Genomic DNA, 27990 nt, shown 5'->3' with positions numbered 1-27990 from the left:
GTGATGGTTACAGTGTGATGTCATAAAACATTGCTGCACTTTGGTTCTTAAGAGAACTGGGCCTAAGCCAGAGTTCATTGAGTCCACTGAACACTGTTAAAAACTAGAAGAAGAGGAGTCGCTCCCGTTCTGTACCTCTGGTCCTCTCTTGTGTAGCACGAGTTTTAGCTTTATTTACTGATGGGCCTGAGTGAGAGAAAACAGTTATGCCAAAGTCTCAACATTACAGCAGATCAGTCAGTCATCAAGAAGCACATACAAGGCTAGTTCCAGCTTTATGTTAATGCTACTTCAGAAACGTGCTTCTGCTCAGCTGTTAATAGCTGTCAGCAGCAGCAGGTAAATCCCCAGTCTTAACCTCCTTAAGTAAGGCTTAAAGTCTGCTTTTAAGAACTACACCATAGGCATGAATTCCCAAATTCAAGAGGACAGTGTTTGGACCATCCTCACTAAAAAGTGAGATCACTCCTCCAAATGCAGGAACATTGTCCTACAGCATGTTTGTTGCTTCCACCCGGCATCCTGTCCCCAGGTTAAGAGACATTATCATGCTGCTTCCTTGCAGAGCAGCACCGTGCAATCACACAAGGCCAGCTGCGGTTGCTTCAGTTCAGTGAGCTTCCCCTGCCACCAGCCAACCCTTGCTTTCCAACAGACCCACTACTTGAACAAAGGCACGTTCAAGTGCTGCTTTTTATCTCTGTAATCTTCTCCATTTAATGGAGAGAAAGTGTCCTCAGGTTGCTAGCTATTGCCATTTGAAGTGTTTTAGAGCAGATTGTCACATCTTACCTATGTAACTAAGCAGAACTGGAAGAAATATTAGTCCATGTGTTGCTCCCAGCAGAACCATAGCTAGATACATCCTGAAGTAGAATATCTTGAAGATCTCAGATTTGGAAAAAGCCAGTACTACAATTCCTCCAAATTTGGTCAGTGTGATACCACTGAAAACCTGTCAGTTAAAAAAAAAGTATTTTAAAGTTATAAGTAGGGCTTTATGTAATCCATTTGCTTTAAGTATTTAACATTTGCTATAATCCTTACATAATTTGAGGCTCCTATGTACAGCATACTTCCTTGACTGTTAGTCCTTTGAACCAAATCCAAGGACTACTTGGGAGAAGAATTCAACTTCTTGTCCCCACTAGAACCCGACACCACAGGACAGGCTCAGTATGATTAAAAAGTCACTCTAATCTGTACAGCCACCTAATGTTTACTTCAGGCAGATAAAGATAAAAACTACTACTGAAGTAACTCATATTGCAGTGAAGTGCCTTACCTGGGTACGGTACATGCACCACCAGTGCAGTCTATTCCAACCCCATCCAGGTCACTTATCTTAGTCTAAGTGACATGACAGTACCACCTAAACACTGCACCCTGCTTGCATTCCCAAAGTTCCAATTGCATCCCTTTTTCAGAAGAATCTTTCTTAGTCACCTCTGAGTATGTGCAAGAGAGAAGCACTTCAACAGGACAATTCAAAATCAATCCAAACTACTAGTTCAGCTAAGGCTTTTAGCTCTGTTCTCTAGAATTAGGTAGTAGTATTATCAGACTAAAAATTGAGTCTTGAACATCTCTATTACTGGTAGGAGCCTAGGTTGACCTTTAAGAATTTTAAGTACTCTGAAAAGAAAATGCAAAGCCATCCTCACAACTTCAGGATATCAACATAGTCTAAAGTTGTAACTTAGCTACCCATTTCCACCCTCCCCCCAGTACAGTGGATACTTGCCGAACTGCCCATGTGAGACAGAGCTTCTTCTGCACGCTCTACTCTACTGCCCTTAGTACTAACAGTGAACGCTCTTGTCACATGACTGCAGAATTCCACAGCAATACCACAACTCTAGAGTGAAAAGAAACATACGTGAAAATACCATTTAAATGAGCACTTTGATGGTAAGGTCTCAGACCTCTAGACAGGCGAGAAAGGTTCTAGCAGGGTTAGAATGTCATTGAAAGTTACAGTATTACTTGGTTATTAGAGGTGGTAGCAGGTGCTGTCTGGCATTTTACCACCAGTTATTACTAATGGACAACTAATCTGATTAAACGGGAATCAGAACATGAAATCATTTTGGAGAACAAAAGTTTGTTGGTGTTGAAAAAAGCTGACTTCAATACAGTGCCCTGCAGTGAACACTGAGCACTAAGATCAGTTTACAGATATTAGCTGCAATAACATTGCTGTAGGATTACATTGAATATACATGCTGATTTGATACCATAAGAGTTCAGCTATTTAAATAGCCATTTACAACACTGAATTAACAGTTGGGAAATCTCATCTTATCTAGACTTACCTAGCAGGTGACTTACATGAACATATGCCTGGTTGTAACATGGGGCAATAGTTTACTATCTCATAACTGTGTCAGATCTGTCAAATATCTCCAGAGAAAGGTAAACCAGAGCTTCAGCACTCAGCAATTAGTTACCAAGTTCTGGAGCATTTTACCAAGGCACTCTCTGCCCAAGTGGTTTCACCCATTTATGCAAGAACCAGGCTGGTGCTAGCACACAGATCTACTCCGCAGAATGTGAACACAGCAGAAGCCTTAACACTAACCTATGTATCCTTACCTTAGGCATCAACAATCTCTGATGTGCAACAGCACCTGGTCTATATAGCAGCAATACAACTGTTGCTGCAGAACAGAAGAGACCACCACTAGACACAGCAACTGAACTGTCAGCTATGCAGCATCTTATCAGTACTAGGACTAGTCATCAGAATAAACCTGTTTTCTACCCACCATCTAGATGTATTAAGATAGTTCCACTACTGTTCAAATGCCTGTCAAAGTTTAGTAGAAAATACTACTCAGCATCAGGAATATAAATATAAGATACACAGAACTGCTCAAGACTTGGAAAGAGAAACAGAGGGATGCCTTGTTAACTTACCATGACAAGATTCACTAATGAAACCGCATTCAAGCTGATGCCCCAGAGCCACATCACTCCAAACATGTTGACAATTATCATAGCAATAGTTATTGAAACTATGACAGCAGCCCATACTTCAAAACCAAGCAGCACCATTGTCACCAAAAATATCGATCCCAAGGAGATGCAGAGGTTAAAGATGGCATCATGCACAATTGTCAAGTATTGCTCATAGAAAACATAAAACACACTGTGGAAAGAAGAGAAGTTGCATTTAGCTATCTTCCTTGTTATATGCCAAAATCAGATTAGCTTCTGTGCCAAGGATAAAGTAGTTCCCTCCTTACAGAAGTCAGCAACAGGAACTGGCTTCCTACCATCAGTGGAACACCTCCTACAGGACACTGGCTGTTATACAATCTTTATTTGAAGAGTTAATGAAGAGCTGCTGTATCTGGAAGCCAGGGTAACTCTCACACCTCTGTACATGCAGCTACAGTAGTTGCCAGAATGTAGTTCCTCAGATCACTTGTGGTACCTGCAGGAACTACTGCAGAGGGTCTGAACTGATTTGTTATGCAGTGAGATCATAAGAATGAACAGAATTCTTTGAAGCTAAGAGATCAGTGTTTCAGCTGTACAGATATAAATTCCAAATCAATTTCATTGTGGTACTCTTATAGAGTCTTCAGTATGTTAATAATGCAACCATTAGACAGGTACTACCCATCACTGCTGCCTTCAGTTTAGGTTTAAATAACTTAAATCTGAGGTCAATACATTCACATTATAGCTTGCAACAACCCAGGTCAACATATCTGCTTAAGTAACAACTCTTAAACCCTACTATGAAAGCCAGGAAGCGCCCAAGCTGAAGCCAGAGCCACCTTTGTACTGAAGGACAGGTTTCTTGATTTTAGCTAGCTAACATCCACAATAAAGAGAATTTAGTTCTGTGGATATAAGTTGTGCTTTTGTGGTTTTACTAGAAATTCTAGAGTCGCTATATTATATCGTGTTAGACAAAACTCAAGACTCAAGTCTCTAGATCTTATTAAGCAGTACCTTTTCTCAGTTCCTCAAGCTGAATATTTGTCACTAAGGCAAGAAACATCTAAGCATACCTGTAAGGAAACACTCTGTAGTTCTTCTCTTTGATGCCCATGGCTTCAGTAATGTTATCTGCTATGGCCCGAGCTTTCTTCATGGCATCAATAAAATCAGACGATGTTTTCAGTACAGTATGGTAAGTCATAAAATAAGTAGCTCCAACATCAGATTTGTTGTTTATAAAGTCGACAGCAGAGTTATATGCAGCATGACCTCTATATGAACATAATAACATTTTTATGTCAATATCAGCACCATTCAAATTTATTAGCTTTTATAACTCCATCTTGTTTCTAACGGTTTCCAAAACTGCTAAAAGCTTGAGAGCACAACACATTTCAAGACTTCACAAGATATACTGGAACAGACTGACTATTAAAGTTGTTTCTCTTTGTACAGAGGAAAGCTGCTGTTCCATTTGGTTGATGATGCATTTGTTTTCCAAGTTTTGTTTCAGAAAATACTATAGAACAGGTGACATGTCAGTGTTTGTATGACTTTAAGAAGGACATTAGATTTCCAGCATTGCAGACATAAACAAGTCATGCTTCCAGAGCAAGCATCTTTGACACGCTGGTCTAAACAAGATGTACAGAATATGGCACTTACCCTTTGCCACATTTAGGATTAGGGTTGTCTGATAGGAACATTGGCAAAAATGTCATGAAGTCTTTGCCCTGTGGTCTCTGCTTGCCTTCTTGAGTCAGTGGTCGACAACGAGTGCAGGATGGATCAGTGACTGAAAAAATACAGGAAGGTCAGTTAGAGGAGCAAGTATTCTTTGTTGTAACACTAGGAACTTGTGACTTGCAACACTACAGGATTTAATTTCATAAAAAGCATTTTCACTGATGAAATAACTGATCAGCTCTGAAATTCATATAAAATTTGTAGTCCTTTTATTTATTACTACTAAGGCAAGGGCAACCAGAGAACTCAGTTACTTGTGTAGTATCTACATTAGACCAGATAAGAACTACACCAAACTGAAGGATCTGAACAAAAAAAGAGCACTAATTTTGTGTGCTCTAATGAAACCAGCAGAAGGATCAACATTTTTATAATATGTTATTTTTGTAATAGTCATTAGACTGGCTGTCTAGGTTGACCGTCTTTAAACTTTCTACTGGAATGTTGCAGGTTAAGTTCAATCAAACAGCAATTCAAATAAGTCAGAGGGCAACTCAAGAGGTGCCAGCTCACTCTAAGGAAAGCTGTTCACCTGACTCATACCATGATAAATTGTTTTGTCTACGCAACTCATAAACCAAGATAATCCCCTAGCAACAAGATGGATGTCAATACCTGATGCATTGCAAAACTGTCCAGTGGTATTGTAGACTCTGCAACAGGACGACTGTGGCTTCACCCAGTCAAAGTAGTCATCAATCCAGGATGATGGGGCATAGCCTATCCTTGTGCTAATAAAATAACACAACCATCATCAGTAATTTTGTGTTTTGTTCCAGAACACATCCCTTGATCTCTCCAGTTCTGACTTACTCCATGGCCACTCATTCTGGTCAAAGCTAGTTAGCTCCCTCCATAGTCCCCCTGCTCCAGTACACCAACCAAAACCCAGTCTTGCTTGTAATACCACAACCAGAAAACAGCAGGAGCTTCTCCCCTGCATTTGAGTTCCACTGCCAAGCTCAGTTTTCCATCCCCTGTCCACTCTATGCCCCATCCTGTTCCACATATTGTTGCCTCAGTTAATAAGCAAGGTACCTCCTTCACTTAGGCTGAAATAAAAACACTGAACTGCACTCAAAGGAATGGGGAAAATACTTCCTTCAGTTGTTAGCTACTGAACTCCAGATACAATTCCTGCTTAGCCTTGCTAGACTAGTTTATCCACCAAGCTTAGAAGCTGAGCATGCAAGTCATTTTCCAGAAGAGCTTAACCATACTGAAAGGTCTTTGCAAGTTTTTCTTCCTACCATTCCCAGGTTCCTTGAATGATCAAGCCCCTTTTCCAAACTCAAGTACATCAATATAACCCACAAGTCCATATGGTTTTATCCTCATTCTAGGAGACTGCCACAGCTTCTTCCCTTCCCCAATCACAGTATAAAGCAAAGTGACAGCTGTACAAGCAACAGCTGAGCCTGAACTAAATTAAAGGACACACTGGCCAGCTACATCTCTTCCACATGACTATGCAGAGAAAAGCATGAAAGACTTACTAGCTACCAATTTCTGCAGCATTGAAGACTTGCTGGACAAGTGAATCATTATTACATCCCATTCCACCACACACCATGTTCTGTCCTTCCAAAGAGGTGTAGTTATGCCCTTCTTCTAGGACAAAGTAGACAGGAGGACCTGCATGCAGGTACTTGTTGAGCTGGCTCAAGTAATCCATTACATAGGAGTCCTTAAAGGGAAAAGTTTTTAGTTACTATGACATAATGTTGAAGTAGCACAATAAGATATCAAATCTCTTTAGCCACAAGTTGCTGAAGAGCAACATGATATTAAGACTTACATCTGGCATTGAGAGAAACTGATCCAGTCCAATCTCTACATTGTGTATAACTGCTATACTGAATGACAGAACACCCACAAACACTGCTATCTGCAAAAAAGCAAATTCACAAAAGTGAAAACTGCATGGAAACAAGCAGCAACAATTTATTAAGTTAATAACAACCATGCAAAGAACTCTAGCTTACGTATGGTACCCCAAATTAGTAAACTAGTTGCAGGAAAACCTAGGGACTCAGAGTTCCCTTCAGAGCCATAAAGTGAAATTTATACTTAAAAGGCAGGAGTGAAAGATATGCCAAACACCTTCTGTAAATAAGAACAGTAACCTCAAACTGAATCACAGATTCAGCAACAACACTAGATTAATGCCGTGTAGGAGCCAACATGTGATATTTGGCATATGCCTAAAGTCATCTGACTGTCAGTAATGCAACTCTTAAATCTGGGCCTTGGACAATCCAAGGTCAAGCCTCTTGTTTACTAGAAATATTCTTGCAGCTACAAAAGTTTATTCCAATACTAAGGCTGAAAGCAAAAAATCCCAGAAGCTTCATTTGTTTCATTGTGCTGAAGATTCTTCTGCAGTATGTGACCTTCAGGCTCACTACACTTTTGCTCAAGTTTAGATGACTGCTTACTGTAAGCAGAGTGTACATACTACTATTGGTCTCATCCAGTCCTTCAGCAGATATGGAGAATAAAGATTTTTGAAGAAAAGAAATAAGATGCTCTCAGAACGCTGGACTCCACTCATTTCTTCATCGCTTTTGATGCAACACAGAATATCCAGTCTATTACTCTGAAAATTAAGTGCCAGATTTAGTACAGTTCTGCAGAAGATGCCATCTGTATTACACTGCAGTTACAGGTGCATTTATACTCACCTCTTGACGCTTGATATCCAAGCCCAGGAGACTTACAAAGCAAGTGACTTGAAGAATAAAGTCTATGAGCACAGCCATTCCAGCAAAAAGAGAGAATGTGCGAACCGCTGGCATCGTAGACAGTGTCCCTGAAGGAAGCGACTCAGTTTGTTAAACAAGCAAGTTCCCTGCTCTCAGAAACACATGAGCATTTTCTAGACAGATATCCAATTTAAACATTAGCAGGACAAAGCCATTCTCTTCAGAGTAAAAACAGCTGATATGAGCCTGGCTATAGCTGCTGTTTTTGACCTGTTTGACAGCATTTAAACTGTGCAAAGAGGTGAGCAGCTTTGAGACATTTCTGAGTTCTAAAGTCACTAGTCTTAGTACAGGCTGCATAAGAGCGTAGTTAAGGAGTGCTGTCATGCATGATCTTGCTTCAACATTGAGCCACTCAATGCAAATTGAACAAATGGTAAATTACACTCTAAATAAAAAAGTTCATTGTGAAAGAAGGCAAATTTATACCTGAAGGGTACCAACAAAAGATATGCTTCTGACATATACTGTAAGAGTGAATCTCAAACAATCTGTCATGGGACATTTTTCTAAGCAGTAGCAAGATGACCAAACAATGTAGGAGCTAGTACACCCTGATATTTGATGTATTACTAAGGTCAAACTTAGATTTGTCAGTCACTACAAATTAGTAAAAGGCTCTTGCCTTTCAAGCTGAAGAGCTTGACAGATGTAGAACTACATCTTAACTGTGCCAGTCTCAAAGTACCACAATGCCTACTCTCAGAGGCCAAGTTGAACTTGATTATAGCAATAAACAACTAAGCTAAACTGCCTCTAAAAAAAAAAAATCTTGCTTAGTTTTTATTTTTAGTTTTGCATTTTTCCTGCAACATACAAACCCTTATCTTCAAATATTAAAGAAGTCTTACCAAGAAAGAATGCCACAGTCTCCGAAAAAGATGAGAGAAACATACTGGGTGCCACATCTCCCAAGACTCTGCCAATCTGTTTATCCAGAGTTTCACCCTGAAGGCGCTCATCTCTCTATTTTAAGGCAATTTATTATAATTAGGAATCACACAATTTAGAAAGTGCTTTCATAGGAAATAAAATCCACATACTTTCAAACACCCAAACTATCTTTCATCATTTTAAGTTCATTAACCTGAGATCAACAAATGGAGGTTCTCTAATACAAAAGCAGCATGAATATCACTGTTGCCTTGTTTCAAACTTCACCTAATACAGTAGTAAAGTTCAGCACTTCAGACAAAACCACACACTTGCCAGAGCCATTGTCAGTTTTAGTGGGTTATTGGGCCTGTCAAATTAGAAAGCTGATTGCACTAAGACTTTGTGTCAGAAGTCCCTGGTCTGGAGCATGTAGTTTAGTCAATGATTACTGCTCACAATACAGTGCAGTTACAAGCTATCAAAATAGTAGTTGAATTCTACAACTACCAGAGAAGGATGTTAAAAATAATATTCATTTGTATATCATTAGAATGTGGACCAGAAATTATGTTAAATGAGATTCATATCAACCAGCAGTAAGTGAGAATGTACATATAATCTTGTCTCTCTCTTTCCAAGACCAGTAGATATTCTGTAAGGGTCCAGAGCTGCTCTGACTGGACTGCACACTGGAATGCCGAAGACTTTCTGCTCCAAGTTAACAGCCTTCCAAGACAGGTATATTGAGAATAGTCTATATGAACATACACATACCTGAAGTGTCTGGACTATAATGAAAATGTTGTCCACCCCAATAGCCAAGACCAAGAAGGGAATTACTTCTATCACAATCAGTGTCAGTGGGACTCCAAAGTAGCTGAAAATGCCTATAGAACATGCCACTGAGCTCAGTACAATCAGGATGCCTGCAATGCCCAGGGAGATCTTTGAATCCACCTAAAAAAAAGTTTATGACTGTTAACCAAACCAGCATCAAACAGGACAGATTACAGCAAAGGTAAAAACCATGTTCTTACATATTTAGTGTAGTTAGTAGAACACTTTTCTAATTCTTTTGAAGATATGGATATTTTAAAAATAAATTGAAGCTACAAGCCTTAAAGCTTAAGTTAACTGGATGCCTCAAGTGAAAACAGACTTAGTTGAAACTATGAAGCACGCAAATTGTCAAGTACGACAAGGACAACGCTCCCCATAGTTCCTGCCCAAGGAGTACTCAATGCTTTGATTTTATTAAAATACTGAATATGAGCAGTTTGCAAAAATATTTCAGTCACTTAAAGCTAAGAAAAACTAATCAGCAAGTTGTAGCTTCAGTGTTTATAGCTATGAGAAGTATACACATACCAGTATTCTTCTACAGCTCTGGATATGTCCCAAAGCTATGGAGATGTACACAAACATTACAATATAGCTTATCACCACAGTGCTAATATCACTGTTGCTTTCACGATCGATTTCATCTTCAATACTCCGTTCTGCAGAAAATGATATGGTCAAGTTTGGATTATCATAGTTCTTCAAAAAATTAATAAACCTAAAAGGAAAAAAAGAAAAAGATCAGTCACACTTTACAGGATAAAATATTTTGAATTGAAAATATTTGGAAGTCAGCTGAAGGCAAATTTAAATAATCTGTGTGGTACAAGAGTCAACTGTGGCCAGAAACTACTTTCAGGGACATTGCTCATTTTTAAAAGAGGGCTGCTTGCTACACATCCCTAGAACTCTACTCCAAGCCCTAGAAATATGCTGAAATATCTTCCATGTGCTCTCCAGAATTTGAGGACAACCAGATATCTTGTATAAGCATAAACCATTTCAAAGCAAAAATGCAGTTTTCCTCAAAGCTAGACATGTGAAATGACTGCAGCTTGCTTACAGTACTGGAGCAATTTATTAGCCTTTATTTCAGTTCCCTAACAGAAGAGAGGTACTTGTGACACAGGCAGACTCTAGTTATACTCTAGTCTCAGACTTTCTAGCGCAGTAGTTTTTATCCGGACCATTAGCCAGAACAGGTGGCCAGTATAAGCCAACATCAGGTCTTCAAGATGAAGGGAATGAAAGCTTTATAACCTCACCCGGAAGGCTTCTATAAAAATTACAGTTTAAGAATTACAGGATAATGCTGGACCCTTCCACTAGTGATAACGGTCCAGTAAACTGCAGAGTCTACCTGTAGTGAAATATATCAAATCCTTTCTAAAGTTACTTACCAGCAAGTACTACTGGACTAGTTTGTCACTAACAAGACTAGAACTTATCTCCTCAAAGTAAATTAAGTATGCCAGATAAAGTGAAAGTCTTATGACCAGCACATTCTGTCCTTGATGGGTTTTGCTGCTTCTCAAAACACCCCTGTAGTTACATGGAAAAACTGTCAATGCAGTACAGGTGTTTTTTATGTATCGATATTTAAAAGTCGCTCTAAGTAATTTATGCGTTTCAGAATACAGGAAGCCTACTTACTCTTTTTCCCATGCTAAAGCTTTCATTAGTTTTCTTGAGTCATTGTAGTAGTTGTTGACAGGAAAAGTAATAACAAGAGCTGTAGCATTATTATAGTTCTCCTCTATAGAATAGGAAAGAAAAATTGTCAGGCACTACAAAATGCAGCCTACATTCCAGTACAGGCAGCTACAATCAAGTTTAAAATTCGCATCGTCCAAAGCAATTCCACCCCCACAGCTCCATTAAATGCACTCTATTTAACAACATCAAGTCCTCAAAACCACTCCTGAAATAAGAATAGAAATTACTGAAGTGAGAATGGAAGTTAACAAGTATTACAGACTGCATTCAAAAGTAATCATTGATTGTTTACCATGTTCATGGCACCCCAACATTAAGTCATTGCGTTGTTAGACAAGGGGCTACTATATAACCAGTGCTTATGACTTTCCATCTTGTGAGATAACAGGATATGGTTTCTTAAACCTGATGCCTCCTGCATACTTGGGTTTTACTCAAAGGAAGTACAAAAATCTACAGTTTAATCAAGTGCTTGCTTTCAAAGGCTGTTTTAATACATTTGTGTTTGATATAATACATTTGTGTTTGATATACCTATCAAGTTAGGTTTAATTGGATAAATTGCTTTAAGAAAATTCTGGTTTCAGAATAATTATGAAATGGTTTCCTTTGTGAACATCTTAACCTATTCTTAACTGCTTTGTCAGATCAGTAACAAAACTTCGCTTTACTCAAAAGCAAAATACACACATCCCAGCATGTCAACTTGAGATACTTCATATCTTTATCTAGTCTCTAAAAACTAAAGATCCTTTAGTAGGCCCAAAGTAGACCGAACACTTGCTTGTCAAAAAGATAAGTATGTTCTAGTAAAGACTACTCTAGAAATGCCTAGTCTGCCTCCAATCTCATCACTGATCCACTGAAAATTTAAAATATTCTTACTTAAAGCTGAACAAAACTCCAGTTTCTCTGGAGTGCATTTAAGTGTCTGTTGAACAAGAATGCACCTTTAGTGACAAAGGCAGCATAGAAGACTTTCAAGACAAACTGCAACACTGTTCTGCCACTTACCATCATATCCTCCCAACACCAGCCATGGAAATACAGGTCCACCAAATGTTCCCAAGCAGGGATCGTGAAGCAAACTTGTGTCATTCAGTGATGCTGGAGCCCTAGAGAGATCAGCAGCAACAACTGTTGGCTTCTGCTCAACAACTAAGGCACAGCACCATAGAACAAAAAACTAAAAAGCTGTTGTGTTATAACTGACTTTCAAGAGAGAAATAAGACTCCTTGTAATACATTGGCCTTGTGCTACGTTTGCTTTGAATTTAAATACAGTTTCAAGGGTGTCTTCCTTACAGTTTCTAGGAAAAGGAGTGGCTTCTGCCGACTGAACTATGAACAGAAGTGAAAGCTCAGAAACTGTCTTCTATATCAGAATTCTGCTTCTCAGAAGTATTTGAAACATGTTTAAGGTAAGAGAGAGCCACTGTCTGCACCAAACCAAGTGTAACCTGAAACGTGATTAAAACACAACTCCTATTAAAGTACTAAGACAAAGAAACAGAAGCAATCTACACTAACCTGCTGTTCCACATAGTATTGTGAGTTTAAAAAGAGGTGAGAAAAGGTTCAAGGGAGCAGCAAGAATGAGATAGTTTTGTTTGCCAGCAAGACAAATACCTAGTTAGCCTACAGTTCAAAAAAAGCACATCATCATCCTGCTTACCGAACACAGTATAGAAAGTGAGTGTGGTAGTCAGCGTAGACAAAGAACTCATCCCCAACAGAGTGATCTAGTACGGAATGACTGTTTTGAAAGTAGTTGAGTACACTCAGTATAGTGCAGTTGTTGTTGTAGGGAGCAAGAGGAGTCAAGCAAATGTCTTTCAGCATTACAGTCTCATTGTCAAAAGAAGCAGCTATGTTGACAATAGCATCCTGCAAATCCAGTACCTTGGGAAAAAACAAAAACACAAACACACATGCCATAGTTTTAAGAACAGCACAAGAAAGCATTTCCCTTGCAAGACAAGACTTCAGTGCATGCTGCGTTCCTCTAAGTTTCCAAAGGCAGTGGTACACACCAACAGAAGCACATGACTAAATCCCATTATTTCTGTGTTCACAGCAAGAGTACTTACTGGAACTTAGCTTGCAGGTCTACCTCTAATAGAAGAGGTCAGAAGACAAGGTTTTCAGCAAAAAGCTTTTATAGTAATACTTGGATTTTTAATACGAATATCTAGTGATTGTTTTGATGGACACATGGCACCATAGACAGAAAACAACTCCATATGGTTATATCTGTTAGGTATGTTTAGGTCTTTGCTCGTGGGAAGTCCCAATTACCTGGTGGAGAATCTCTTTGGTAAGTGGAGGCCCAAAAGGTACATCTGCTCCTGATGGGTAAGGTGAATAGGTGTCTGGATGGCTGTTTGGTGCTTGAATAATAAGTTGTTCAGTACGAAAGAAAGGCCCGAAGTGTGTGTCAAAGTACTCCTTCTCCTTGCGAGCTTGGCTGTTTGGGGCTGACCAGAGATCTACAGGGTTTGTGGTTGCTTTAATATACACAAAGCCTGAGCAGCACATTGCAATGAAGACCACAGAGAAGAGGATAACAGGACGTGGATTTCTGACACAGAAAGCCCCCCATGATGTGAATGTCATCCTTAGGCCATTCTCAAACCTTTCACCAAGCCTTTCACCACAGGTAATTTTCCCTGTAAGAGCAAGAAGTAAACAGTAAATATTTGTGAAGTCCATTAAGCAGCACTTTCGAAGTCCACTAGGAAAGAGGAAATTTTATTTTAGTTCTGCTTGTAGTAAGCACCAGAAGCTATGTCTACATTGATAGTCAGACCCAGCAAACAATCCTTGAGTGAGGTCAAGAGGGCAGAAACCAGCCTGTACCTGACACTGCCCCTTCTAATACAAAATTGTCTCTTACAGCAGTAAGTACAGCAAATAAAGGCAAGAAGCAGCTAAAAGATACATATGCATTAAAGTGAGCTACCACAGCTGCTACACAAATTAAACTACAGTTCTTTCATGGCATGCTTTGATAGGTGGATAGGTCAGAACATGATTAAAATGATTTTAACATCATGCTGTCCCTTTCACTGCCAGCTACAAAGCACCCCAAAAATTCCTATTAGAATAGCCAGACCCATAGACTGCAACCAGGGCTTCCAGCATCCAACAAAAGAGTTAAATACCACTCTAAAAGAGAGGTATTGGCCAAAAGACTGAAATAAAGCCCTCTAAGAATGGATTATATGGCCTAAAAACGCTAAAATTCCAGAGCCCATCCACAGAAAGGAGAAGCACTTAAGATGAGTTTCTAATAAATCTATTACCCTTATCCAAGACATACCATTGTCACAATGGGAATTCACAGAAAAGGCTACATTGCTGTCAATTGGTGTGTATTCTGAGACAAAGTGCCGCCTCCTGCAAGACAAAAAGCTATGTTACCCTGCTTCCTCAAAAGGTATCTTTTGGAGTTTCTACAGTAATAGAGTCCAATGTCAGTAATAAAATTGATATTTGACTCAGTAATAGAGTCCAATGTCAGTAATAAAATTGATATTTGACTCCTCCTATCTTAATAAGCTTCTCAAACTTGGATCAAGTACACATTCATTATGTCTATTTAGAAGATCAGTAGCATTAAGAGCACAGGGAATCTCTTTAGATTGATCATAACTTAGTGATAACACGTGGAAAAGTTTTCTACATTAGAAATATTTGACCTCATTTGTCAAACTGCTCAAGTTACACCTACTTAGCCTGAAGAAATGGGCAAGTGAGGAAATATCAACGTAAGGTACTTTCTTCCTGTCCTGAAGACAGGCAAGTTATACCCCAGAACACTTATGCTATACCTGTATTGCTCATACCCATTCCTGATACCCAGAGCAGGAGATAAGTTCAATAGCCTCCTCATGGTAAGCTGTAATAATGAGACCTCCAGTTATGGCAGGATGGTTTGGGCTATGAACCAGACATCTCAGACATCCTTACCATTTCCTGTAGTTACTACATATTGCCCAGTAAGATAAGGCTGCTGAGCACATCATAAGCTTGTTGTACTCACCACCCTTCTCCACATAGATGCAATTCTCATTATACAGCAATTTCAGATTCCTGGTCATAACTGAACAATATTAAAGCTGCACTGGAAAGTACTACCATAGTCAAGGATGCTAGATAATGGAAGCCTCCAGAAAATGGTATTACAAAATATTAACAGGATGCCATTGCTCTGGATTGTTAGCACACCCACACCAAAGCATTTACATTTATGTGTACACTTCACTAGTGAGTATCACATAGTACAGAGAAGCTGGCTTGCTGGCTCTTACTTCACACAACACTATGGTCACTGGAAGATCAGCTTCTGTTTAGTTTTTTCAGAACAGGAGACTAAGAAAAAAGTATTAATGACTTAATTTGCAATAGGGTAGTGATAGTTTTCCTGCAGACTAACGCTTGTAACAAAACAATGTTATGATTGCATGTGGCTGCCCATAATAGATCTTGCTCTCTCCCACTGATTCCAAATCGAGTTCTTACAATCCCATTATCTTGAAGTCAAACTTTTAGTGGTTCTTCCCACCTCAGCCACATCTACTGACAAAGTATGGTGCATTAAACACTTTGTTGCACATGTAACAACAGCCAGAAGTAATAGTGGCTTTAATGAAACACTGCATGTGGTAAACAGGCCTTTCCATCACTGGAGTTTCAGTTCATTCCAACTACAACTTACAGAACAAGTTATTTGAGGAAGAAAACAGGACCACATTTTTACTTAGTCACATGTGTTCCCCAAGCAATTAGTTTATTAGTGGACTGACCTAGTCTTAAGCTCTCAGAGAAGTTTGACATTTGAGCACAAAGGCAGTTCACTGCTCTTGAAAGGTGGTGCTCTGGTATCTTAACGCATACCACACAAGGACATAGTCAAACTGAGACTTTACTCTTTATCATAAAGGTTTAATATAAATCTGACAAAGTAGATATGTGCATTTCCCCAGACTTTTACATACTCTCAAGTTCTTGCTTATGAAAGTTGTAGATTGGCATATTTGATCCTGTAGCTACAGATGCTACAAGAGATGCACATCAACTAAACCAACTTCTGCATTCACTTTCTACCATCTGTTTTTAGGTACTAGAACACTCCCCCTAAGTATAAGCATCTGTCACAGAACATGACTTTTGCCTGCGTGAAAGAAGACATAAGCATTCTGTCCTGGGCAAATGAAGCTTTCAGAAAAAAAAGGCAAGTGACTTTCAGAGCTGAGCAGTTTGAATACTTTACCTGTAACACCAGATTCCAAAAACCAGTGCAAAAAACACAAGCAGAAATCCCATGTAGGAGATCCACATGATGACATACACAGCATCCAAACCAAACAAAAGCCATGGAGCAGGCAATGGAGGGGGTTGAGGTTTTGGACCACAAACAATTGAACAGTCCTGACAGCTGCATGGTCCTGTCGAATCATCCACAGACTCATTACAACCTTTGGTAGCATTGTTCATAGGATTCATTCCATGGACAGGAACATCTATGACAAGTCACAAGTTGCAGAACCAGTTTACTACCAGGTAAAAATTCAGACCTTCAACACAAGCTTCCCAGTTAAGTGAGTTAACCCTTTATACAAGAGGCCCTATCCTCTATAGAGTAGCTTTCCTTGGTCTTCCAGCTGACAAAGCCACTGCCTTTTCCACAGCAGGTACCAACTGTTCACAGTTGGCTACTAACTAAATGACTGGTCATGTTTTAGAACACCTCAGTTTGTAAAAGCAGTAAGCACATACTTCTATAATTCCAGCAATGATTTGTCACCCCCATAATCTGTCCAGATTGTGCAATGTGTTAGTTTCCTTGCAAAGAAATCCTAAAGGATCAGGGTACTGCCCTAGTTTCCCAAGGAATACAAGCGATCGGGTTGCCTAAACTCAGCCCATCCCTTAATGAGTTTTAGATATCTACACAACAGGAAGCTGCATACAAAGCAAGTGCAAAGTATGACTTCCCAGCAGAAATCAAAGGAGATAATCAGTTTATCTTGCATTGCTTTGAAAGCCTCTGACTGCAGACATTCATCATTGGGCAGCTGTTTAACAAACCAACATACTAGCTGCAGCACATAGCCTTTGACAGCAGCTTCAAAGGCAAGGAATACTCAGTTTCTTACCTGAAAAGATAGGAATAATGCTGAAAGGAGTTTGTCCATTGTCTTTACTAAACATGTACTCAATCCAGTTGGTGGCATTGCAGTCCTTGGCATCCTTCCCACACAGTAGCCCCAGTGCTTTAACATTACTTGACGGAGCCTCCACATCTTTGCAGGCATTATACATGGCTAGAAAGAGTGCATTAAGACAGAAGAGTCATTAAACCAACGTTATTATTTGAGTGAGCATTCCAAGTATTTCCAATAATTAGACTCACAAAGGTCAAAGAACATGCTTATATCTTTCAAGATGAAATATCTTAAGATAGTGAAATAATGCTTCCAGTTGTGTTTACAGTATTCAAGGTTGCAACTCCTTGTTATGGCTATCTCTGAGTATGCCACATGAATCTGCATTACACTAGAACATACTTTAGTGTTTGAGAAGGAACAGCACTTAATATAAAGTTAATTTCAGGGAAAATTATGACAACTATTTAAGGTACTTTTGATCTGTAGGCCTTATACGACTTTCAAGTGTCTCATAATTTGATTAAAGGTTATTGCACAAAGTATATAATGACTGAACTGATTCTTCAAGCTTGCTATAAAACCAAAATACAACCCAAACTTCTTTATTCTTTGAGAAAAAAAAAAAAAAAAAAATCTGGATTTGGCAAAGGATTAGAATAGTCCATTTCAAGAGGAGTGAATGTCTCTTAGAGAACCACTGCAGTACACTGTGTACAAACGTTACTCTCATACTTGCCAGACAGTTTCAATGTCAGCTTGGCTTTGGACATTTAGTATTTGGCAACAACATTGCTTTTTCTGAAGTTAAATTCATCAGGGTTATCAGCTATTAACCATTTTGTCAAGCAATGGAACAGGCTGCCGAGGAAAGTGGTGGAGTCACGATCCCTGGAGGTGTTTAAAAGGCGTTTAGACAAGGTTCTTAGGGACATAGTTTAGTGCTAGTTAGGTTAATGATTGGACTTGATCTTGAGGGTCTCTTCCAACCAAATGATCCTTTGATTTGTACAGATGTTCAGTCTCAGTTGAGTCTTCAAAAATATTTATTAACAGTGTTGGTGTAATGTCTCCTACCCAGGCAGAAGTTAGTGTTCTAGCAGTTTCACGGAGAACCTACTGGTATCTATTTCATGCCACGAACTTCAAAAGACAAGGAGATATTTCCTCCTCACAGTTCCTTCTGAGAAGGCATTGGTCTTATTACCTTGATAAAGCCTAGGTAGATTAACACACTGTTTACTCACCATTTGCAAATTGTTCTCCAATAAAGTACTGCAGCTCTGTAATGCTACTTTTGTTCTCTTTTAAAATTGGATCATAATAAGGTATAGTGCTTGTAACATTCAAAAAGTCAGACTGATTTGGACTGCAAGTCAGTTCACAGAAGAGGTTTATCAAGTTGTAGAAACACGATGGACATCTGGGTAGGAAAGTTAAAGAAAAGCAAACAGATTAAGAGGTAAAAGTACAGGGCATATCTGATTTGACCTACATAGCAAGTGTAAACATTCTGCTCAGAGCATCAGAACAAAGTATTTAAATTCTGCAAATTTTTAATTAGCAATGCAACATTAGCTGGTGCTTAAAAAAAACCACACCACTCCTCACCAGTAGCATCAACAACATTCACTAACAAAACTGCCTACCTCAAATAGTAGATACAAGCAGAATTTGAAGGCAAACTTAACTACTGCTAGCAGGGAGACTTCTGGTAGAAGACTGAACAGTACTTTGTCACCCTCTTCTGAAGCTTTCATTACAAATACAGTAGCTTGAGACAAACTAAGGTAACATTTATTCTATCATCTACCTCAATGCAGACTGCAAGTAGCTGTTTCATGAAATTAAAGCTTCCTGATATGAAGGAGCCTCTCCCAAAGCTTGCTCCAATAAGCCTTTAAATGGAATTGCCACCTTTTCTACAGTCTACATGAACAGAAGCGTCTTAATGTGCTCATTATGTTACAAATCTCTAGTTGCTTTGCTGTTCATTAGCATACCTGGAAAGAAACTGCAGAGGCAGCTGCAAGTTGTTTTTCAAAGTCTGAAGCTGACGAACATCACAGCAAGTGCTAACATTGCCAAAGAATAAGCCTGGACAGAGTTCCTTAAATAAAAACAGTATCAAGGTCAGAGGGAAGGAAGGAAAAGCACGTTTAAGGCTTCAGAACTCATTAGAGTTAGGGGTTCTGCTTCAGCATATTTCAGAAGACAATAGCTGTTGCTGTAGGAGATGCATAGAAAAAATATCAATCTAATCAATCAGATTCTTTAGGAAGAAGAATCACTTTTATTCAAGGCATCACTTCCTCCGAAAAAGCCCCTTCACATGATCTGTAGTCACCAGGGTCTATATATAGAAGGATAATGGTATTTGAGAGTCTATTAGTAAGAGGACAACATATGTTTATCCAAGTTGAAAGTATTCTTGCAGCTTATCCTCTACTATACCTTCTGGATAGCATCAGATTCCAAAGTCTCAGAAGGCAAGCCACTAACCACAAAAACAGTGGTTACCTGGAAAAGCTATTCCATGTTCAGTTTATTGAAGAGACAAATGCGTTTAACACAAGTATAAACAGTAGTAACATACATGAACTGTATATTAAATCTTCAGAAACAGTACAACACAGTAGTTAGCTCACCTACATATTTAAGTCACTCCTGCCACCAGTCAAACCATTGTTTAACTCCGTAGCTATTTCACACTTTAAAGATTTGCACTACCATCTGCCAAGAAGGCAAGCCTGGCAGTATCATGCTGTATTGTACATCAAATCCACAAACTATTTCAACTTTTGTTTTGTTCACTTTGACAGCTAAAGCCCAGATAAGGAAATACAGTCTCACATTAGCCACAGCTAAAGAGACTAAATGTCCAAGTTTGCTCCCTTCGATTGAGTGTCAGATGTCCTATGTAATGAAGAGATCAGCAACAATAATTTGATGGAAAACAGTCTAGTCTTGTCCTTTAGAGATCAGAAAGGCATAACCGCAGAATGTATTACAGTTTTGAAGAGTCCTAAAAACATCAGTCTGACTAAAGACTGCTCAAACCAGTGAGGAAAATATGCAGAAAAGCAAACCAATCCTATATTTAAGGTTATGTTTGTAAAAGCCTGCAATTGCATGTCTTAGAGACTTCTCATACTTCTGAGGCATATCACCTTCACACATTCAAGGCTACAATCTATACCTGAGAAATCAGAGATAACCTGTTCACTTTTTCAACAAATTAGGATGAGAAAGCCAATGTCATCGTGTAGGTCCAACAGAATCCAATACAGAACTCTACAGTGTAGGAGAATTATTTTTTAGCAGCAGACCTCCAAAAGAAGCTCACCTGCATTAAGTCATAGCCATCTTCTGGTAGTGCTATTGGTGGTCCATCATATGCACAGTTGTATCTCTTGTCTCCAGAAGCAACTCCACATTCTCCATACCAGACACAGAACTGTGAAAGTACCTAATCAACATGAGATATCTGGTTAACTGCTAGAAATAGTTGCCAAATGTCTCGGCTGCTGTAGAGTTTGGGTGCTACCATTCCAAAAGTCCTTTACAATCCAGATTAGACAACTTCCTGCTAAACATCACCATGTCCTACATAAAGCAGCCATCAGCAACAGTGCCTGTTTTTGACAGGGTGCACATCACCACTGATCTGCAGCTCAGCTCCCCATCCTTCCTTACCCAGTCTAGAAACAGGAAGTACATTGTCTATAGTTAAGACTAAGTGCAAGTTACTTAAGAAAAAAAAATACTTAAAAAGCATCTCCAAATATAAAGGTGATGTAGCAAATAATTTGTTAACACAAAATAATGCACATGATTAGTGGGTTAAACTTGTCATTTTAGAGCACATGATTCAGTGTACATGGAGAGAAGTGTATTGCTTATATGCAATATTTCAGTTCCTCCTACCACCTTTTAATCTTTCTTGCAAACTCAGTCACTTATTGCAACAGATTGAGGAAGTAGCAGGATAAAGCAGATCCTGAAGCAGAACTTTACAGCTCTGCACTCGCCAAAAAATGCCATGTATTGCCACAATCTCAAAGGATGCTTTCCATCACCCCTTTTAAGCCTAAGCATGTAACATTTAAATGGGCTTACAGTGCAAAGTAAAAAAAAAGCTTCAAGGCTCATTTTAAAGATGTTTCAATTGGAAGGACTACTGAAAAATTCAGAAATTGGCTTTTCACTATGTGCATAAAATAAAGGAAATTGAAAAGGGAACAGTGGTACCTTGCAAACCTGGTTTTTTTTGTTCAGTGGTACTAACAGAAGACATTTGACATGCTAAAGCAAAATATTCTGAAAATTAAAACATTTAATGCAATAACAAGTTATGTACAGAAAAAGCATCAGGTCAGCTCCAATGCCTGTGCACCTGGGCTGCAAGCAGAAAGCAGGCTGCACAAACGTTTACTGCACTTCTGCCAGCTCTTGGTCAGAAGTTTGCATGCTACAGTTTGAGAGACAACTGACCTATTTTTATCTCCTGAACAACCTTGACCTAGCATTTGCAGAAACACCATATGCTTACGCTGCAAGGACAGACTGCTGTGCTTTGTGCTTGACCATGAATAATATTGTTTACTGACCAGAGAGGCCCCTGAAAGGCTGCATTCATAACACCCAAGAGCTACCCAGAATTACAATGCCTCCAAAACATCCATTTTTGTGTTAAGCAACACTGACAGTTCTTCAAAGAGTAAAGAAATAATTGTATTTTTTTTTAAATCAGGGACAATAATCATCACAAATTTATCTGACCCTGGTAGAATTGTTTTCCCTTTAACTCAAACTATGCAACATGGCCCGATTCAAAGTCCCTCACTATAAGCTAAGTCCAAAAGTCAATTTAAGTACCATTCATACAGATCACTATTTCATTTGTCTACTCTAGCATTTCTTCTAAACATGTAATCAACTGCTCAGCATCACCATATTCCTACACCGAAGCTGGAAGGAACCCCTTTAAAATTGCACTTGTAAACACTGAATGTTTAACACCAGCATAAGCCAGAAAGTTAAATTCCCATAACTTGGAGATTATTTACGGAAACTACATTTTAAATCTCTTCATGCATCAAATTAATCTAAGAAGTCTTTGATGCCAATTTAGAAGTCACTATCTTCACCTGTTTCCTCACACCTATGCACCCAACTTTTAAGAGCAAACAATCTAGAAGCAGGGAAAGAAGATGGTTTAGTGTTTGTATGCATCAGTGTCAGTAGTGAATTAATCATCTATTCAAGAGGAAGCACAGATTCACTGCCATTCTTGCAAAAGGGCAATGAAAGGTGAGCTGCCTAGTACTGCCCATGAGAACAGGATTAGATATTTCATCAATATCAGGCTGGGTTAAATGTTTAGTCTAGAATGGTTCATAATCATACTTTTTTAGAAAGTGTTCATAGAAAGAAAAAATACCACAACACTTTCTCTGTTTCATTAAGTCTTGTTATCTAACACTTCTTGATTTTTAAAACCCACAAAATTATCAACCTACTCTTTTCAGAAAGATTTAACTTCTTCCAGAGGGGAAAGTGTGGTAAAACTGGTAATGCAGTCACCAGTTACAAAAAACCCTCAAACTTCTCAGGGCACTTCTTACACAGAAAAACTCGGAGGTAAATTTCAGCTCCCACACGAGGCTGACTGATAATTCTATTGTTTTTAAAATGTTATCTGTATTTCAAGGTTCCTTGGTTATAACTACACAAATACAAAATAAAATACAAGCTGTATTATGTCTACAAATTTACCTACAAGGCTTTTTGCCATCGTTTTCAGGACAGAACATAAAGCAACTCACTTGCACATGACACTTGGTCATGCACCAAAAAGTATTCAGCTAAACACACAAGAAGAAAAAAAAAAAAAAAGGGTATTCTGGCCTAGTGTTTACACTTGTAATTGGAATATGGAATTTAAAACCATAATACTTAAGTCTCACATTGATAAAACTTACAATGGAAAAACCAACATATTTATCACTCAAACTTTCAGCCTGTTTGAAAAAGCTGAACAGACTGGTTACTTTCAATGACTCAAGAGCTGCAAGTTTGCATACTCTATTTCAGTATTAACACCAAGAATTCAATTTCAGAGACAACCCAAGATTAGATATTTATGCCATGACCTAGCACGATCTCACTAATAAAAGTCTGAATTTGTTCCATGAACCAGTAAACTTTGGTGATCCTTGATTTACAGTGGTTGAATTAGTCAATAAGCCTAAAAAAACCCCACATAATCAAAGTCAGCAGCCTAAAGTCACCACCAGAGCTCTCCGACATCAACAAGTCAATAGCAGACTCATCACTGAGTCAGCCACAAAATATGGGAGAGGCCTGGTCTCTGATGGTTCAGACAGTATTCAGGGTTACTATAAGTAAATAAGTAACTACGCCATTACCACTGATAAGATACAGCTGGAAGTTCTTCCCCCCAAAAACCCTCTAGTAAAAGCCAGATTAAGTTACAGAATAAGACAAGTACTTTGCTCTTGCCGTTCTTTCAGAAGAACATTCCTACACTGGAATGTTCTGGTGGGAAGACACAGGGATGAGTAAGGGTGGTTGTAAATAAGTCATAGTTAAAGGTACTGCTTGCAAAGTCAGATCTCCAAGTCACTTAGGATTTGGGTGAACAATCACCTTTCTTAAATGGGTGAAAATCCTCCCAACCCCAAAATTAACAGAAAAATGCTGTGTTGAGGCAAACTATCTTCTAAACAATGCAAGATACTCCATAAGACAAACATAAGGTTGGGGCTTGGGGGGGTTGTGGCTTTTTTGTATGGTGTTTTTGTGCGTGTGTGTGGTGGGCTGTTTGTTGTTGTTTTATTTTAAAACAGATCACATTACTAAGTGTTCTATATTTAAAGTGAGACTTTCCTAGTTAGTTTAGGAAGCAATAGCAACATAACCTCCTGCCATCTGGCAATATGCTAACACTAGTCTTCAGTACATCCTCAGAGTTCAGAAAGTGTATTTCTACTTCTAGAAGATGTATTCTCTTTGAAAAATTTCACCTCAGGTCAGAGCTCCAGGAGCCCTAATAAAGAACTTGCACATGAACAAGCATGGGCATTTAATGACCATTAATATTCTACAAAGGTTCTGTTACAGTTTTCTGGTTCCAGGCATTATCATTGGTTTGTAATAAAACTACTGTTTCAACAGATCATAAACACATTTACTTCAGTCCAAATTGCTTCAACTGCATGTTGAAACAAATCAATAATCTTCAATGCTTCCAGCAACATTGGCCATAACCAACAATGAATATGTAGCTGTTAAGCAGACAAAGAACAATGATGATTTTGTATACTGAAACAGCAACTACTTGTTGTCTTGCAAATACCAGATGACAAGCGAACATTGTTTGGCTCTCCAAAGTGAGATTACTAATGTATGGAAAAGCTAACTGTATCAGATACAGCTGTTTCCCCTTCCTTCTTCTAGGATGGTACATCTGGGATCCTGCAAGGCAAGAAGAAAGATCCCAGGACTTGCAGGGCAAGAAGAAAGATCCCAGGAAACAGCATACTCTTCCCCGCTCACTCCCTCAATATCTAGCCCACATCACACTTAGTAGCTGATATTGCCCACTAGGTTGAGAAGTTGAGTTCTAGGGAGACACAATATCACATTACCCTTAATAAATGGCAAGACTGGTTTCTGGAAACAGGTGGTCAGGTCAAGTTTGCAGATCTGCCCCAGAAATTGCACATTACCTCACAGCCCTCCCCATAAGAGGCAGGAGGTCCATGGACTAAGGAAACTTTACAGGTTTAACTCTGACTTTGTCTCTTTCAGTAACTCATTCAGACAGAGCCAATTCAGAGACAACCTTCATCTGTCAAGCTTTTCTTGTTCCCTTTGCCCATAGGTAAAGGACTGCTCACTTTCAGACAGAAAAATTGTCAGCTACGCCTGGTCAGGCAAAACAAGCCCCAGCTCTGGAGTTATCCAAGCACACTTCATATGTCAGAAGAAATTTGGGGTCAAGTAGAAAGAGAAAGTTGCAATAAGGGTAATAGTTTGGTATCTGTCAGAGCAACCTGGTGTTAACTGACAATGATTAGGAAAATACACACTTACTGCATGCATGACCAGAAAGTACTGGTCCCCTAACTAGCAGTGGTCTGCAACTAAGGACATCTGCCCCACAACACACTCTGATGCCCTCCAGGGGTATAGTAATAATACTGCACAACAAAGTACTGTCTACCACCCAGCAAAGCATGACTCAGTTCTACCAGTCACTCCCTTCAGTGATCTCTCCCCTTCTAAGAAGGCTTCCTCACTTTCCATCCAGAAAGACTACAAACAAGTCACTCCTGATTTTCCAGGGAGTAATTTAAGTGATTACTGTCTTCTTGTGAAGCTGCATTGCCACCCCTGCCAAACAAGCTGCTCCACACAGGCATTTTGGAACCTCGTGCCCAGGGTCACGTAACACTGCACTGTGGGCCACTTGGTAAGTTTGAGGCAGAACAGCACCTTCCATTAACATAATTCCACAGGATTTCAGAAACTCAAACCCTACAGGTTGGGATCCCAGTTGCTGATAGGAAACCTGTGTCCAACCCTGCCTAGCCACTAATTTGACAGCTGGTGTTTTAGCATAATTATATGAATATAAACTGAAACAGCTGCCATTAAGCACACAAGATACCATCTAGTACATTAAGATGTTCATAAGAAAACAACAGTTTCAAGACTTCATCCTCCTGTAAATCCACATTCAGAAAAGAGACTAAGGGAGCCAAGACTTTCATTGTAGTTCTTAGATGGATAGTTAACTACCAACTAGTATCAGGTTAGCTGGCACAAGTCTTGAACCATGCACTGCTCAGGGTAAAAGATAAATCCTACACAGGCTGAAGACTTCAAGTTCATTGTGAAAGTGTACCTAATGGAAGGACTGCAAACTGAAATGCCATTCTAGTCCACTGACTTCTTTAAAAAGAAGAAACATGACATATGACACTTTGGTTTACAGACACCACAACCAAGAGCATGAAAACATGACACTTCCAGTATACTTGAAGGAGAGAACAGGTTCATTTGCACAATGCTCCCCTTCTGCAAGAATCTAACACTATATAAGCTCAGTCTACCTGAAAGACGAGCTTCTGTTTGAAATATACCAAGGTGCACTTTGTGGATTGTTAGGCTGTAAATAACAGTTAATGGCAAAAAAAACCAAAACAAAATAAAACAAAACCTTCTTACACTACAAAACTGAAATCTGCCTGGTTAAAGTCATTTTGCAATGTTTACTTTTTATGGACCACAAAGCCACATCCTCTCCAAGAATCCCCTAAGTCTTCTTGTCCCAAGCTTCCCTAGCTCAGTAGCCATCTGCCACCTAAAGGAAAGCATCTTGTCATTCCCTTACCAGCCCAGGAAAATTACTCATTTCCACAAGATGGTATCTCCCTTCAAAGACATTAAATAACGTAGTGTCAGTAAGGTGCAAGTCCATTACCTACCCACCTTGAGATCATTAGTCACTACTAAACAATCAGCTTCTCCAGTGGTAACAGAAGAATGAAATCCTAGTTTTATGTTTAAGCTCTTTAAAGGTTATTTGAAGAGGATATAACAACAGCAGAACCTCAGCGCACACACAGGATGCCAAACTTGTGAGTTTATTAAGTGTTAAGCATAAAACTTGACCTAGAAAGTATGTTTCCAAGTTGGTTAGTGAGAAAAAAACAAAACAAAACACTGCACTAAGGCTGACAAGACACTCCCTTGTTTCTCCAGAGGAATGTGGGCTATCTCACTCCTATCTTGGAGTACTGTATAAACAAAAAATGACTGAGAAGAGAGGAGTGAATGTTCTCCAGTGTTTTTCCTAAAGTATCAATAAGTCCAACTTATTCCAGTCCTAGATTTTTATGGAAACATGCAGTCTTAATACTACCACACTAACACATAGCAGACTACTACTTCCCCGAAGCTGTCACCTAGCATAAGACACACTCCGTACAAACCGAACCGGACACCGAGGACAAGGCTCTGCACAGACATGTGACCGCACGGCCACTCACATGCGGAGGGCATTGCATAACCGGGGCTCACACGGTGCGGCGGCAGCCGGGGGCTGGGTGCAGCCCCAGGGGGCTCGGACCGGGCAGACGCTGAAGTGTGCGAAGCCCGAGCGCACCGCCCGCTCTCCCGCCAACAGGTGCTCCCGGGCCGGCCTGCTGGTCACCGGGCTGCCCCGCACTCCCGCCTCACTCTCGCACCGAGTCCAGGAGGGAGGGAAAGGGGAGAGAGAGCCCCACCGGGGACAAGAAAGGGAGCCCCCCGCTTCGCTTCGCCCCGATCCCAGCGGCCTCACCGCACCTGGCGGCTGACGGCTCAGCCGGCTCCCCCAGCCAGCTTCCCCTGGGGAGACTCCCGCTAACGGGAAGCCCCCGCGGCTCCCCCCGCCCTGAAGCAACACCCAAGGGATCCCGCTCCCCAGGGAGGGCACCGCCGCCCCCTCTGCTCCCGACGGTATCGGGAGGCCCGACCCCCCTGCCGCAGGCACGGCTGCCCCGCCGCGCTCTCCCGGGAGGGACTTACCCGCGCGGGCGACAGAAGCAGGAGGAGGACGAGGAGGCCAAGGCCACCCCGCCCGGGGCTGCTTTGCAGGCTCACCATGGCAGCGCGGGCAGGGGCGCGGGGGGCTGGCAGGACTCTCGCCGCAACACCGGGAGGCGGCGGGAGTAGGAGGAGAAAGGCGGGCCGCGCGGAAGGCGGGCCGTCAGGCAGCCGCGCCCGCGCAGGTCCGGAAGGGCCGCTGTCGCCAGCCCGGGCGGCGCTCCAGGCCCCGCCGCCGGCCCCTTCGAGAAGCGGCGGGAGGGCCCGCTCCCGCGCGCCACCGCCAACGGCTGCCGCCGCCC

The 27990-nt window shown here is 40.3% G+C and overlaps 1 protein-coding gene across 1 annotated transcript; it reads right to left on the bottom strand.

Annotated features, from left to right (window-relative positions):
- Window positions 1-58: 58 nt before the first annotated feature.
- On the bottom strand, window positions 59-27990 carry NPC1 (NPC intracellular cholesterol transporter 1). The gene is made up of 25 exons (XM_080364323.1): window positions 27671-27990; window positions 20415-20537; window positions 19072-19178; window positions 18316-18491; window positions 17060-17227; window positions 16174-16423; window positions 14221-14297; window positions 13197-13567; window positions 12574-12800; window positions 11913-12013; window positions 10836-10938; window positions 9711-9900; window positions 9117-9299; window positions 8318-8432; window positions 7386-7513; window positions 7160-7300; window positions 6500-6589; window positions 6198-6388; window positions 5317-5432; window positions 4621-4750; window positions 4026-4226; window positions 2920-3151; window positions 1745-1858; window positions 793-955; window positions 59-186 (listed from the first exon to the last, which is right to left on the bottom strand). Exons 1-25 carry the CDS (start codon window positions 27746-27748, stop codon window positions 104-106), a joined length of 3858 nt encoding a protein of 1285 aa, XP_080220449.1. The 5' UTR covers window positions 27749-27990; the 3' UTR covers window positions 59-103.

Source organism: Nesoenas mayeri, assembly GCF_963082525.1.
Source record: "Nesoenas mayeri genome assembly, chromosome: 2".
NCBI classification, from domain to species: Eukaryota; Metazoa; Chordata; class Aves; order Columbiformes; family Columbidae; genus Nesoenas; species Nesoenas mayeri.
Note: the sequence above shows the minus strand (reverse complement) of the source record. Positions and strands in the feature narration are given on the sequence as shown.

Bases quoted from the DNA above. Each gene is read 5' to 3' on its own strand.
- NPC1 (XM_080364323.1), bottom strand. From the start codon at position 27,748: ATGGTGAGCCTGCAAAGCAGCCCCGGGCGGGGTGGCCTTGGCCTCCTC. The intron at 7,301-7,385 runs GTGAGTATAAAT...CTTAATTTTCAG, and splicing joins TGGATATCAAGCGTCAAGAG to AGTAATAGACTGGATATTCT. The intron at 4,227-4,620 runs GTAAGTGCCATA...ATGTTCATATAG, and splicing joins AATCCTAAATGTGGCAAAGG to AGGTCATGCTGCATATAACT.